Genomic DNA, 15,168 nt, shown 5'->3' on the forward strand with positions numbered 1-15,168 from the left:
TGTTGAAGCTCTTACAGAGTTCCTTTTCTTTAAAGGTTCACATCGAGTTCACTGAAGGGGAGGATAAAATCACCCTCGAGGGACCCACAGAGGACGTGAATGTGGCTCAGGAACAGATTGAGGTCATGGTCAAGGATCTGGTGAGTTGGCATGTTACAGCTTCAGTAAGGTCAGACTCCAAGCTGTTGTAGAAGTAAGAAGAATGCGAAGGTGGCAATAACAAGAGACAAGAAGGGAAACACTTATCTAGCTTGTATAGCTACTTTCATAAACGTCATACCCCCAAATGCTGGACAGGGATGTGACAAAGTGGGCAGTTTAGAGACTATACACTAAATTGAAATTTAAAGCATTCATCATGAAGCATCCTCTGTCTGCCCCTCCATAACGTGCCTTAAGACTTCCTAAGAGATGGAGCATTGTTGATGCAGAGATACAAGAAGACTCTTCCAGGTGGTGGTAGCTGCACAGGAGAAGGCTTTCATTCTAGGATTGGTGAGATTGCAGGAGGGGCTTAATGTTTCACTAACTGAAAACTACTAGCTCAGACTGGAGCAATTTCATGGTCCTGTTCAACTCAGCAGCGATAAGAGTGGTTTTGGATTAGCTGTCAAAGTCCTAGCATTGATATGGACAAGAGATACAAGAACTAGTGCTCTGCAGTCTACCTAACCCTCCACTGCTCTTTGCAGATCAACCGGATGGATTATGCAGAGATCAGCGTTGACCACAAGTTCCACCGACATCTCATAGGAAAGAATGGAGCCAATAGTGAGTGACATGCCTTTTTATAGGCCATGTAATATGCTCTTAGAGCTGTATTTTTTCCAGCTCCATGGAACAGTGGCTGGAATTCCATGGTCTGTGTTAATATCCTGCGTTGTCTTTACACTGATCAGCAGCTTCTCAAAAGGACTGTTAGCTCAAGGAACACTAGCTGTGGGTCAAGCCAAAAGGCTTGTTTTAACTCTTGAAGTTGTCCTGGAGGAGTAGATGGATGTGAAACCTCTTCATCCAAGATGAGATGTCTCCCTCTAGTTCAGGGTAGAGTTAAGCCTTTCCTCCTTGGAATTTCTTCATAGAAAAAGCAATAAATTAGCTGCTGTTAATTCTGTGGGGTAGCCTGAGTTCATGTTTCTTTTGCAAGCACAAATGGGCATCTCCTGATTCAAGTAGTTGAGTTATTCTGGGAAAAATGGCACAGCTACAGTGTTTCTTTAGATCTATGGACATTATGCTATCTGGTGTTTTTTTGTCGGTTTTTGCTGGGTGTTCTCTACTGTACAATAGAGAATCCCTGCTGAGTTCCAAGGTAAAAAAGCTCTACCTCACCACCTCACTTCTTCTTTTAATTCCTCCCCCTCCCCTGTATTTGCTTAACTATTCTAGCGTTCAAGTACAAGAGAGATGCTGTAATGACAGTTCCTAGCTTCCAGTCCTGCACTGGTAGGTGTCACAGAATAGCCAAGTATTTCAGCAAAATGCTCGTCTTTCAGTTAACAGGATCAAGGACCAGTACAAAGTGTCTGTGCGTATCCCCCCAGACAATGAGAAGAGCAACCTGATCAGAATTGAAGGAGATCCTCAAGGTGTCCAACAGGCCAAGAAAGAGCTGCTGGAACTCGCTTCACGTATGGTGAGCAACAAAGTGCCGCTCCCCCCCACCCCCAACTGACTTTAACTAACAGAGACACACACACCCACACACACCCGTTTACAATGCTTTCGTACCATTTCTTATGACTTCTGCTGGAATTAGAGCAAAAGTGGCCTTTCCTCACAACCAGCACCTGGGTACCACACTGTAATTTTCCTGGGAGCAGAGTAAATTTAATGTCTGTCGTGGGTGTTTGCTGGGTTCACTTTTCAGCTTGAAGGAACAGTAGCTCCAGTCTGGTGCAGAAGATTAGCTTTATCTGAAAGACGTGATTGCTTGATCACCTGCAATCCAGCAAAATGGAGTAAATAAAGGGCATGGAACTCATCACGATGAAAACATAATTGTGATCTGTATGTTCTCAGGAAAACGAACGCACCAAGGACCTAATTATTGAGCAGAGATTCCATCGAACCATCATTGGGCAGAAGGGTGAGCGGATCCGGGAAATCCGGGATAAATTCCCAGAGGTGAGGCTTCCCCTAACAAAATGGGATTTGGAATCTGTGTGACTGTCCCTTCCTTCCTTTGAGGTGGTCTTCTATTGGAGTGCTGAGATACCAGACCAATAAGTGCTGTATTATGGTGATCCTCACGTGCCTGTGGGTCATCAGTGGGGTTAGAACCTGGGACCTTTGGCACCAGAAGTACAGGCCTTGACCATTTGAGCTAAAGTAACATCTCCATTAGCTGCTAGTGGATAAGAGCTTGCTACTCATATATGCACCAACCATTAGCGGGGATCCTTAGCAAGAGTGTTCTTTTAACACAGACCCTTTCTAGTGAAGGGTTGCTGATTGCTGGGACAGAAGAAGTGTGCTGGGCTCTGGATCTTGTATCCTACCAATAACTGCTGTGCATGTTACATGATTCTGACCTTAAGTGACCACCTCTTGCAGGTTATCATCAACTTCCCAGACCCAGCACACAAGAGTGACATTGTCCAACTTAGAGGACCCAAGAACGAGGTGGAAAAATGCGCGAAGTACATGCAGAAGATGGTGGCAGACCTGGTATGAGAGTTTCCAATGTTGTCAACCCCCCCCCCTGTGAAGGCCTGTATAGTTTTGGGACAGAAGATAACTCTGTGCTGACATCACACTTGAGCTTTGTCTGAAACTTTAGATTCATATAGCAAATGGATGAGACACCTACATTGTGCTGATCTTTGATAATGAAGGGACAGCTTGTCTTACAGTGGCTCCAGATAACAGAGTGAGAAGGGGAATCCTCTCCCAAACCCATAGCTTCAGTCTCTTTTGAGTTAATTTACTTTTCTGACCTTCTCTCCTCAGCAGTCAGTAAGACCCCTTCTAGGCAGAATGGTAAAGGAAGAGGGTCTTTTCCAGGTGTCTTAAGAAATCCTAATAGAAATAAGAAGGGTGAGGCATGGCCAAGCTTGTTGATGTGACTCCATCTCCACAGCTAACTGATCTCCGCTAACTAATTCTCTTCTTTCTCTTTGTAAGGTTGAAAACAGCTTTTCTATTTCTGTTCCCATCTTCAAACAATTCCACAAGAACATCATTGGGAAAGGAGGTGCCAACATAAAAAAGGTGAGGTTGCTACTGGCCTTAAATATTCTGCAAAGTTCCTTTGTTCTTTCTGCCTTCAGCTACCTTCCACTCATCAGTTCCACCTGCTCACTGGTGAAATGAAACTTAACCCACCTCAAACATGAATTTGTTTCTTATTGCAGATCCGTGAGGAAAGCAACACCAAGATTGATCTCCCGGCGGAGAACAGCAACTCGGAGACAATCATCATCACTGGCAAGAGAGCGAACTGTGAAGCTGCTCGGCACCGAATTCTCTCCATTCAAAAAGAACTGGTAACAGGGATTAGTTAATTTAAGGTGTTACAAATGGAGCACAGAGACCCGACAAAACATAGATGATTGGAGGTTATGGTTAAAATATGCAAACACAAAGCAAACTAATTACATGGGAGGCTGATAAACTTAAAGAATCCAGTCTCTAATGTGGCAAGTTCATGGCTGTAATGTTAGCATGCTTAAGATCAACAAGTCCAGCTTCTCAGCAAAAAGTACTTGTGGTCCTTTTCCCAAGAGGTTCTGTGTTAGGCCTCATTGTCTTGGCAGTTTCTTTCGGCAAGTCTAGCAAGTTGGATACAGAGGTTGAAAATCTTGAGAGCCGATACTAAAAATGTTGCATTAAAGACAGTTGAACTCAAGGAAACCTTAAAAATCTGAGTTTCTTTCATTGTTAACATTCAGAATTTGAACAGTGCTGGCACCTGAACTGCTTAATAAAATAACATTTAATACAGAGGTTTTTTTAATTTGAGACTAGTCTTCCAGATAACTGAGGCCCAGCAAATTGGACTGAGTCCTCAAAACGTAGCCAGCTTCCTCGGGTCACCGAAGTAGGTAAAGGAATCTACCTGCCTAACCCCATAATGTCTAGAAAGACAAATCCAGGATACAATTTCCAGTGGTGTGTAGTGCAGCCACTTTGCCCCCATGTGGAGGTTTTCATGATTCCAGCCAATACTTCTGACCAGAAACTTTTTGAATCGGCATTATTTACATCTCTTCTGAAAGCAGCAAAATCTACTAAAACTCTTGCTTTGTGCTTCAACAGTAACAATGCCCTGGGGTAATACTTTCCCCAGTGCCAGTTTATCGTGCTAGGAGACTAGCATGCGCTGGCACATCCAGCTATTGCTTGGCAGCTATCTCCCAGATCCTCTGCTCAGATTAGCTTTTAATAAGTGGCTGTGTGGTCCTCTCCTAGTACAGAAATCCCAAGAATCTCAATTTTCTGATAGCAGCAGAAGAGGAATTGACTTCCTGGGTCTGGTTGTCCCTGTCTCTCTCTCTCTCCCTCCTCTCTTTCCTCCCCCCCCCCCCCCACACACACACACACACACACACACACACACACCCAATCTCCTCCCAACAGCTTGCTGTACAATGCAACCTAAATGCCCTGGCTTCTCCTAGGCTGACATCACAGAGGTGGAGGTCTCCATCCCCTCTAAGCTGCACAACTCCCTTATCGGTGCCAAAGGTCGCTTCATCCGCTCGATCATGGAGGAGTGTGGTGGGGTCCACATCCACTTCCCCACAGAGGGCTCAGGCAGCGATACCGTCACCATCAGAGGTCCTGCTCAGGATGTGGACAAAGCCAAGAAACAACTGCTGCACTTGGCAGAGGAGAAGGTGAGCCCTGCAGAAAGGTAGAAGAATCAGCTAAGAGTCTCTTTCCTCTTAGTGTGTGATCGATCCCTCTCCATGTGTCTGACGATGGGGAGGTGCTGGCGGGGCGGGGCGGGGTGGGGTGGACAGCGTCAGGGGCCCTGTCATTGGGTCTTTAAACTCATACTGTTAACACAATCAGAACATTGGTGCCACCAGGACAAGAGACCCTGATCCTGGTGGTTTTCCCATTAGTTAAAAGAACTAGCTGCTCTGCCAATGACATGATTATCTTCTTGATTGACATGATTATCCCTTCCCTTCTTTTTGATCTGCCTTTTGCTCAAGCACCTCTTTTTGGGTTAGGATGAAGGAGCAGAAATGTTGTCGTTCCCTCCCCCCCCCCCCGCCCCGCTCCCCTTCCCAGACTTGGTTAAACCCAGAGAGACAACTGTCCTTCGCTCTTCCCTCCCATCTGACCTTTGCCCAAGCCTGCAAATGCCAAATGAGCGGCATCATTTGTTCATGTCCCTTGGTCCCCTTGATATAATTACGGCTGTAATTAAGGTCTCAAGTGATAGGATGTTACGCCAAGAAGCATGATTGGCCACTTCATTTACTAACACAACTTTCCTGGAAATGACAGTATGGCCCTTTCCCCAGGCAGCCAAGTTCTGGGCCAGACCCTGTGTGGTAAGCCTGCATAGCTGGCCAGTGGAGCAACACTGGTTTACCTTACAAAGGATCTGGCCCATCTTGTGAATGAGCTGTTCTCTGGTGCACATGGTCTTGGTCTCTTCTGCTCTCGTCACCATTTTTATCCTGCTGCGTTCTCACAGGGCCGTGTTGCAGCATGTCAGAAGTAAGGTGACTTTCTCCCACGTGCAAGTTCTCATGGTGCGAACTTTCTGATGTCTTGTGGACATGAAGTAACATCTCTGATCTCGCAGATACTAGAATGCTTCTAGTTTGCTTTTACTTGGAAAGATTGGTTTTCTAAGCTGTTGCACATTTTGCTAAGCACGAGTGTATGTACACAAACTTACTCCACAAGTTTCTTCTTATAGTCTGATGGTGTAATAATTGTGTTTGCATGTACTCTTGAGCATTCATATGTGCTTTGTTCTCTGGGGGGGGCTGACCTCGATAGCAAACTAAAAGTTACACAGTGGACCTTCGTGCCAAGCCAGAGTACCACAAGTTCCTGATCGGTAAAGGTGGTGGCAACATCCGCAAGGTCCGTGATAACACGGGGGCCCGCATCATCTTCCCAACCGCTGAAGACAAAGACCAGGAGCTGATTACCATCATGGGAACTGAGGGAGCAGTCAAGGAAGCTCAGAAGGAGTTGGAGGCACTCATTAAGAACTTGGTGAGGAAGGCTTTCTCTGTTCATAGACTCATAGACTCTAAGGTCAGAAGGGATCAAAACAATCCTCTAATCTGACCTCTTGCACAATGCAGGCCACAGAACCTCACCCTTCCACTCCTGTAATTGACCTCTAACCTATGACTGAGTTACTGAAGACCTCAAATCATGGTTTAAAGACCTTTTTTTTTTTTTTTAAGGTACAGAGAATCCACCAGCAAGTGACCCGTGCCCCATGCTACAGAGGAAGGCAAAAAATGATCAGAGCCTTTGCTAATCTGCCTTGGTGGAAAATTCCTTCCCGACCCCAAATATGGCGATCAATTTAAACCCTGAGCATGTGGGCAAGACTCACCAGCCAGACACCCAAGAAATAATTCTCTGTAATAACTCAGAACCCACCCATCTAACATCCTTTCACAGGCCATTGGCATATCTACCACCAGGAGTCAAAGATCAGTCAGTTGCCAAACTAGGTTGTCCCATCATACCATCCCCTCCATAAACTTATCAAGCTCAGTTTTGAAGCCAGCTAGGGTTTTTGCCCCCACTGCACCCCTTGGAAGGCTATTCCAGACCTTCACTCCTCTGATGGTTAGAAACCTGCATCTAATTTCAAGTCTAAACTTCCTGATGGCCAGTTTATATCCATTTAGTCCTTGTGTCCACGTTAGCACTGAACTTAAATAATTCCTCTCCCTCCCTAGTATTTATCCCTCTGTATCTATAGAGATCAATCATATCTCCCCTCAACCTTCTTCTGGTTAGACTAAACCAGCCAAGCTCTTTGAGTCTCCTCTCATAAGGCACGTTTTCCATTCACTTCCATTGTCTTACCCAAACTTCCTATGTGTGCTCCTCTGCTGCATAGGAGGTAGCAGGTGCTAACCTGTCAGTCTGGGGGGACTGCATGGCCCTGGATTAGGATGACCTGTCTATTTGGGAGGGTCTGGTAGGAGCTCAAGAATTAAGATGTGAATATTTATCATTACAGGAGTGGGTTCGGTATAGTAAAGGAGCATCCAAAGTTGTGAGCTGTGTCAGGGATTTTCTAACCCAGAAGCAGAGTGCAATGAATAAACCCCACTGCAATGTCCCCCCTGCAGGAGAATGTGGTTGAGGACTCCATGCTGGTGGAGCCCAAGCATCACCGACACTTTGTTGTCAGAAGAGGGCAGGTTCTGCGTGAGATTGCTGATGAGTATGGCGGTGTGATGGTCAGCTTCCCCCGCTCTGGCACCCAGAGTGACAAGGTCCTGCTTAAGGGCGCAAAGGACTGTGTGGAGGCAGCCAAGAAACGTATCCAGGAGATCATCGAAGACTTGGTGTGTTTCCCTGACAGGCTTGTTTCAGGGAGCAGATGCAGCCACTTTGTTTGTTTGTTTTTCTTTCTGTCTTGTGACCTCCCTTTTCTATACCACTCTTCCCCCCCCCCCCCCTCCAAAAATCCCTGCTCCATGTAATGTGGAGGGTCCTCTCTGACCTGAGGAACCTGGGGTCATAGAATCCTAGAAAATCAGGGTTGGAAGGGATCTTAAGAGGTCACCTAGTCCAACCCCCTGCTCAAAGCAGGACCAACCCCAACTAGGGTCTCTGGGTTAGAATTTAGGAATCTCCAGGGTAGCCCCCTAGTTACATTCTAGCCTAGGAAAGGTGCCTTGCCTGGCCAGGAGAAGACAGACATCCCCTTTTGGCCTTCCCTAAACCAGCTATTGGGGGTGACAGTTTTTTCTGGGCCAAGACTAGGATGTGTTTCCTGTACACTTCAGCTCTTCAATGCCTAGGAGTCATCCTCCTCTCACGGTCCTACCCTCCCCTCTTACTGTAGGAGCAGAAGGGTTGAGCTTGGGGGGGCCCTAATTCTCCTCTAGTGTGTCTCTGGCATGCTCCGTTTAGCCCTTTTGGCCTCTTTGGGGAGGAGGCGAGGAGTTGTACTTTCAACACAGTCATTAAAGGGCAGCTTCCTCTTGTTCCCAGCTCCAGCATGTGCTGATTTGAGCCATAGTGCATAGAGCCCTTCAGGCATTGGGTGCTAGCATTGGGGATCCTGGCTCTTGAATCAGAGCTAGTCCTCCCCCGGCTGGCTCTTACAGCTAGCCAATGGTTAAGTGCCTGTGCTCTCATCTTTGCCTCTAGAACCAGCTCTTCCTCTCCCTCCCCCCTGTGGAGAGCCCCATGAGGGAGGGGAACATGTGTGAGAATGGAGTTCTGGTCTGTGGCCCTTAGTCAGATGTGGGGTAGTCTTGGATGATGGGCTGTTTTTTGGGTGCCGAGGTATGAAGGATTCTGGAAATCTATTGAACAGAATAATTGTTTCTCTGTTCCAACTTTTGCCTCCAGCCTGCCCTCTTCCTGCCTGTGACACATGACTATATGGACTTCCCTGTGGTGACCCACTTGATTGAAATGGAAAGACTCTGAAAGATTGGAGGGAATGCATTACAAGTGTCGCTTGAATAATTCACCTGCTTTCTCTGTCAAACCTGCAGGAAGCTCAGGTGACAATAGAATGTACCATCCCCCAGAAGTTTCACCGCTCCATCATGGGCCCCAAAGGTTCCCGAATTCAGCAGATCACCCGGGACCATTGTGTTCAGATCAAATTTCCAGACAGGGAGGAGAACCCAGGTATGATGCTTTGAGAACTCTCTACTGCACTAGAAGCCCAGGGTATAAGAGCAGCTGTTCCCTCCCTCGGGGTGCTTTGAGCGACCCACGTCACCTGGGGGTTGTGGTGCTGCTTTGGAGAGATCCCCAGTGGACTCACAAGTTGAGCAGTAAAAGTCCCTCCTTGCAGAGGGGCAGTATGTGGGTGGCGGGGTTGGGAGCCTTGCCCATGGTCACTGCTGCTCTGAGCTGTCCAGGCCTTAGCCCTCCTCCAAGGCTAATACTAAAGTGGGCAACCCTGACAGTGTCTCGTTATCAATGGGGGCTAGACCTGTTGCCCTTTTGCTTCTGTCTCTTTAGGCTCCTTTATTAAGAACCGGGTAAACATCAGTGGCAGAAGAGAACTATTGTTTGGTGTACAACAGACCGTAGTAGAGTTCATATAAACTTCAGGTCTTTTACCTTTTAAATGCTTCTGGAGGGGGAGAACTTTTTTAAACAAACCTCTTCTTATCCCTTCCCACCCCGATCCCTCTGTGAAAGGAGAATGGCTTGGTTCTTCCATTACATATTGACAAGTTCTTTCTCTAAGATCTGCAGCAAGGCTTACTGATTCATGGATGCCTTACATTTAACTGCATGTGTTTAAATAAGATGGAGGGGGGGAGGAGGGGAAGAGACCTCCTACTAGTAGGAGGTGGAGAGCAGAGCATGAAATTAGGTCTGCTCTCTAGATGTCACCTTGCCTTTATTTAATCTGAGACACTCCTCTAAGAGTCTGAGTAGGGATCTCCACTCCTCTAGAGAGAAGGAAACCAAATACCTGAGTATCACACACACCTCAGTCTCCTTTTACAGGAACACGGGGGGGGGGACCTAAAATCTGTGTGTTTAGTAATCCAGAGCTGACTCCATGGGGGGAGGGTGAGCACAGGATGGCCAATGGAATACAAGTAGTTGCCCTTGCACCAACAGGATGCTGCTTCTGAGTGTTCATTTTTACAAACTCCAGGCACTTCACTGTGTTGAACTGGGATCCCTGCTTCCCAGGTGGCCTAAACTGTGTCTCAATCGTGTAACACAAGGCATGGCAATATCCCAGCATGATAAGCACCCTCCTAGCTAGTGCATGTGTTTTGTCATGTCCATTGCTTAGAGAGCAGTCCTGACTGATGTAGAATTTGCTGCTCTTAATGTGAAATATTCTGGGCCTGTGCACTTCATAACTCTGAAAGAAAAGCTACTGGGAATGTGGCTCTTGGACAGTAGTGCCGAACTGAGTGTAATGCTTATTGCAATCTTCTGCTGCTGAGTAGGGAGAGGGTGCCATCAAGACGGAGAAATAAAGGGAACTCTTTTGGGCTAGGGAGAGACTGTTCCGGTGTGTAGTGCCGGGCGTAATGGTGGATTCTACGATTCAAGCAGAGTTAGCACTGACAGCAGGTAACCGCTTGTACTACTGAAATGCTATTAAATTTCCTTTTGAGTCTGGTGAATGTCCAGCCTCCTCCCTGTGTGCTGTGGGGTCCTGCTGGGCAAGCTGGAGGATCTGTCCTGATGTCTCTGGGAGTAATACCAGTTATGGAAACTGTATTCTGTACTCACTGATAAAATTATTCTCCTGTTTGCTTCCATGCTGTCAGCCCCTGCTGCAGAGCTGGCTGTGCAGGAGAACGGAGAGGAGAATGGAGAAGGCAAAGAAGCTAAGGAGGCTGACCCCACTTCTCCGAAGAAGTGCGACATCATCACCATCTCTGGCCGCAGAGAGAAATGTGAGGCAGCCAAAGAGGCACTGCAGGTACATGATGCTGTGGAATCTCACCAGGACTTACAAAGCTCTTGGAATCTGCATGTGCTCTGCTGCATTAAGCTCTGTTGTTTGAATGATCTGGGCTCAGGTGCCAGGTGGTCTTGCTCAAGTTGTTCCCCTCTTGGGGATAACGAATGGCGTAGGGAGCTTATGGAGCCTAAAGGAAGGGGCTTCCCTCTGCTGTATCTGAGCTTTCTGCCCTTTAACTCTTTTTCTAGCCTGATGACTTACAGGGCAGGTGTGAATTGGCCTGGCTTAGTAAGTGTTAAAGGCCCCACACAGCAGTGGGAGTTGCTTGTGTTGTTCTGACTTATCCTTTCAACTCGGCCCCATAATACAAGAGCAATCTGTGTTTTCTGTATCATTCCTCAGTAAAATTCCTTCAAACCTTCTCCAGGCTGAATAGTTCCAGCCGTGGCAAGTTCTCATCATATCTACGGCTGTGCTACATTACAAAATTAAGTCAACCTAACTTTTACACTAGCATACAGCTGCCGCAGTAATTGCATCACTTGTGCGTGTCTACACTTTGCTCCTCGTGACGATGTGCATCCTCACCAGGAGCACTTGTATCAGTTTGTACTGTTAGGATGGGGCATTGTGGGACTACTTCTGAAAGCTGGTAAAAGTTGAGGTAAGCCATGCAGGGTCTATAGTGACCCTGCGTCAACCGAACTGTGTTGACAGTGACTCTACGCCACTCATGGTGGGACTGAAATGTAAGGCTAGACCCTTCCGTAGTTAGGCTGACATAAGGTAGCTTACATCGACCTAACTCTGTAGTGTGGACTAGACGGAAGTCTGTTCATCCTTCTAATATGCTCTGGATCTTTTCAAGCTTCATTATGTTTAGAGGAGAGGCTATGAAAACGGGACATAGCTCTCCAGCGGAGGTACCATTGCTAATTCTGACAGTATGTTCTTTAGTAGCCAATGCGTTCTCTTACCTTCGCTGCTGCTTTCTTCTTAACCCACCCATGAAGACTCATTGGTCTCTTTCCTAGCTAGTGGCTTAATGATCTCTTGGTGAAACGTATTAAACTCTCTGTGGAATTCAGGAAGTGTCAGATCTCTCCCTTTTAGGATGGGTGTGGCTAATATAAAGGCTTTGGGAGAAACCTGGCCCTTGACTCTGCAAAGTTTGTGGTGGGTAAATTGTGCTCTCTCTCCCTCCCTCCCTCCCCCCGCAGGCTCTGGTTCCTGTCACCATTGAGGTGGAAGTGCCCTTTGACCTTCACCGTTATATCATTGGTCAGAAAGGAAGTGGAATCCGCAAAATGATGGATGAGTTTGAAGTAAGCTGGATTTTGTCCCCCTCCCTTCCCTGGATCCCAGATTTCCTGTTGTTGTGAATGCTGACTTTGGGAGTGTCAGGACCATGGCCAAATCCATGGCCCAGCAGTCACTAGTGTGCCATTAGCATGGCTGGTACTAGACCAGTGTGTATTTGTTTCCTCCTCCCCTTCCGCCAGGACTGGTTAGAACAGGCTGTGCACTGAAGTTCGAAGCTGAATAATGCCCAAATGCCACCGTCTTTAAGACAAATTTTGAAAGAGAAAGTAGTTAAGGACATTGAGGTGAATGGTCATTGGGATAAAATACAACGTGGTTTTACAAAGGGTAGATCGTGCCAGACCAACCTGACCTTATTTGGGAAGATAGCAGATTTTTTTTTTTTTTTTTTTTTTTTTTAAGACCAAGGAAATGCAGTAGAGCTAATCTGCCTGGATTTCAGTAAGGTATTTGATAGTCCGTATGGGAAATAATTAGCTAAATTGGAGAAGATGAGGATTAATATGAGAATTGAAAGATGGATAAGGAACTGGTTAAAGGGGAGATTACAAAGGGTCATATTGAAAGGTGAACTGTCAGGCTGGAGGGAGGTTACTGGTGGAGTTCCTCAGGGATTGGTCTTGGGACCAATCTTATTTATACAAGTCTCTAGTGAGAGCTCATCTGGAACACTCTGCAGTTCTGGTCTCCCATGGTTAAGAAAGATGAATTCAAACTGGAACAGGTGCAGAGAAGGGCTACTAGGATGATCTGAGGAATGGAAAACCTAACTTATGAGAGGAGACTCAGAACTTGGCTTGTTTAGCATAACCAGAAGAAGGCTGAGGGGAGTTATGATTGCTCTCTCTAAATCCAGCAGAGGGATAAATACTGGGAGGGAGAGGAGTTATTTAAGTGAAGAACAAATGGATATAAACTGGTCAACAAGTTCAGGTGAAATTGGGTGAAAGTTTCTAACCATCAGAGGAGTGAAGTTCTGGAACAGCCTCCCAAGGAGAGCAGAGGGGGCAAAATGCTTAGCTGGCTTCAAGACTGAACTTGATAAGTTTATGGAGGGGATGTTATGATGGGCCTTCCTACAATGGCACGTGGCCCATAGGTGACTGCCAGCAGCAAAAATCCCCAACAGTCGGGGATGGGACATTAGATGGGGAGGGCTCTGAGTTACTACAGTGAATTCTTTCCCAGGTGTCTGCCTGGTGGGTCTTGCCAATGTGCTCAGGGTCTAACTGATTGCCATCTTTAGGGTCGGGAAGGAATTGTCCACTGGGTCAGATTGGCAGAGACCCTGCGTTTTTCACCTTCCTCTGCAGCATGGGACATGGGTCACTTGCAGGTTTAAACTAGTGTAAATGGTAGATTCTCTGTAACGTGAAGTTTTTAAATCATGATTTGAGAACGTCCAGTAACTCAGTCATAGCCATAGGAGTGAGTGGGTGAGGTTCTGTGGCCTGCATTGTGCAAGAGATCAGACTAGATGATCATAATGGTCCCTTCTGACCTTAGCTATAGACTGGGGACCGACAAGCTAGGCAGCAGCTCTGCAGAAAAGGACCTGGGGGTAACAGTGGATGAAAAGCTGGATATGAGTCAGCAGTGTGCCATGGTTGCCAAGAAGGCTAATAGCATACTGGGCTGCATTAGGAGGGGCATTGCCAGCAGGATGTGGGAAGTGATTATTCCCCTCTATTCGGCATTGGTGAGGCTGCATTTAGAGTATTGTGTCCAGTTTTGGGCCCCCCACTACAAAAAGGATGTGGACAAGTTGGAGAGAGTACAGCGGAGGGCAACAAAATGATTAGGGGGCTGGAGCACAGGACTTATGAGGAGAGGCTGAGGAAACTGGGCTTGTTTAGTCTGCAAAAGAGAAGAATGAGGGGGGATTTGTTAGCGGCCTTTAACTACCTGAAAGGGGGTTCCAGGGAGGATGGGGCTAGGCTGTTCTCGGTGGTGGCAGATGACAGAACAAGGAGCAACAGTCTCAAGTTGCAGGGCGGGAGGTCTAGGTTGGACATTAGGAAAAAGTTTTTCACTAGGAGGGTGGTGAAGCACTGGAATGGGTTACCTAGGGAGGTGGTGGAATCTCCATCCTTCGAGGTTTTTAAGCTGAGGCTTGACAAAGCCCTGGCTGGGATTATTTAGCTGAGGTTAGTCCTGCTTTGAGCAGGGGGTTGGACTAGATGACCTGAGGTCCCTTCAAACTCTAATATTCTATGATTAGAGTCTCAGTCTGAGACATGGTTAGAATCCACTGGGAATAGAGTGGCACCAGTGCTGATTTCTGTAGCTTCCTGGCCGATGCCCTGGAGGCATGTTATTCCACATCTGCCTATTGGTCCTGGGAAGCAGCTAGTACTAGCCGCTGTCACATGATACTGGATTCTGACGTGACCCAGACTGGCTGTTCCTGTGTATCCTGGGGGCCGTGCTGCTCAGACTTTTCCCTTTCCTAAACCTGCAAGAGTGACCAGCTGCACAGTCCAACCCTTTGTGAATAGTGCTGAAGTGAAGTTTGGTTTGGGCCCAGGGGGAGGGGGGGAGAAGACGACAGTGACTCTGCAACCTCAGCTATTCCCCCAGCATGGGGCCAGTCTGTGGGGTGGCTCCATTGGCCCGAAGTGACCACAGGGGTTTGTCATTTAGGTGAATATTCAAGTCCCAGCTCCTGAGCTTCAGTCTGATGTCATCAGTATCACTGGGCTGGCTGCAAACCTGGACCGTGCCAAGGTTGGGCTTCTGGAGAGAGTGAAGGAACTGCAGGCTGAGCAAGAGGATCGGGTAAGCCCTGGTGCCACACCCTGCTCCCTTGTCCCTCTTGCTCCTTGGAGAACCAGCCCCCATCCCAGCGTTGTCTCTAGCAGGTGTGAAGGAGTCCGTGACCATCTGGGTATCTGAGGCTGTTGTTGGGCAGAATGCACTACGTAAATAGTGTGCATTTGGCCTGGTCTCTGCACTCCTCGTGAAGCCTGGTTACAGTACGCGGGGTGGGATCATCCTTTCAGGCACCCCACCGCCGCGTCTGACCATTGGACACTGCCCTCTAACCTGGCCAGTAACAGGAAAATGATCTGTTGCCACCATAACAATGTTCAACCCAGCTGGGAGGGAAGTGGGAGCTCCTACGAACTGGGCACCGTGGCACTGTGGGAGGCAGCTTCCTTGACCTAAGATAAGGAATTTAGTTAGCTAGGCATGTGCTTCTGCCTCAAGTGAAACATGGAGGTGTTATGAGCTCCCGTAATCTGAGTTGCTGCACTGTAACATGTCAGTTA

General features: G+C 47.3%; 1 protein-coding gene across 2 annotated transcripts in view; it reads left to right on the forward strand.

Moving 5' to 3' along the window:
* The window catches only part of HDLBP (high density lipoprotein binding protein), a 64,682-nt gene that overhangs the window by 41,970 nt on the left and 7,544 nt on the right, over window positions 1–15,168 (forward strand). For both annotated transcript variants that reach the window (XM_067539003.1, XM_067539004.1), the window contains exons 10-23: window positions 36–140; window positions 693–771; window positions 1,497–1,636; window positions 2,023–2,127; window positions 2,557–2,670; window positions 3,127–3,213; window positions 3,357–3,488; window positions 4,623–4,841; window positions 5,968–6,189; window positions 7,293–7,511; window positions 8,676–8,814; window positions 10,437–10,591; window positions 11,794–11,898; window positions 14,540–14,674. In XM_067539003.1, the coding sequence (XP_067395104.1) occupies window positions 36–140; window positions 693–771; window positions 1,497–1,636; window positions 2,023–2,127; window positions 2,557–2,670; window positions 3,127–3,213; window positions 3,357–3,488; window positions 4,623–4,841; window positions 5,968–6,189; window positions 7,293–7,511; window positions 8,676–8,814; window positions 10,437–10,591; window positions 11,794–11,898; window positions 14,540–14,674 (1,956 nt within the window). The remainder of the gene's footprint in view (window positions 1–35; window positions 141–692; window positions 772–1,496; window positions 1,637–2,022; window positions 2,128–2,556; window positions 2,671–3,126; window positions 3,214–3,356; window positions 3,489–4,622; window positions 4,842–5,967; window positions 6,190–7,292; window positions 7,512–8,675; window positions 8,815–10,436; window positions 10,592–11,793; window positions 11,899–14,539; window positions 14,675–15,168) is intronic.

This window comes from Emydura macquarii, unplaced genomic scaffold (genome assembly GCF_026122565.2).
Source record: "Emydura macquarii macquarii isolate MOO-44397 ecotype Brisbane River unplaced genomic scaffold, CSIRO-AGI_Emac_v2 contig_499, whole genome shotgun sequence".
Taxonomy (NCBI): Eukaryota; Metazoa; Chordata; order Testudines; family Chelidae; genus Emydura; species Emydura macquarii.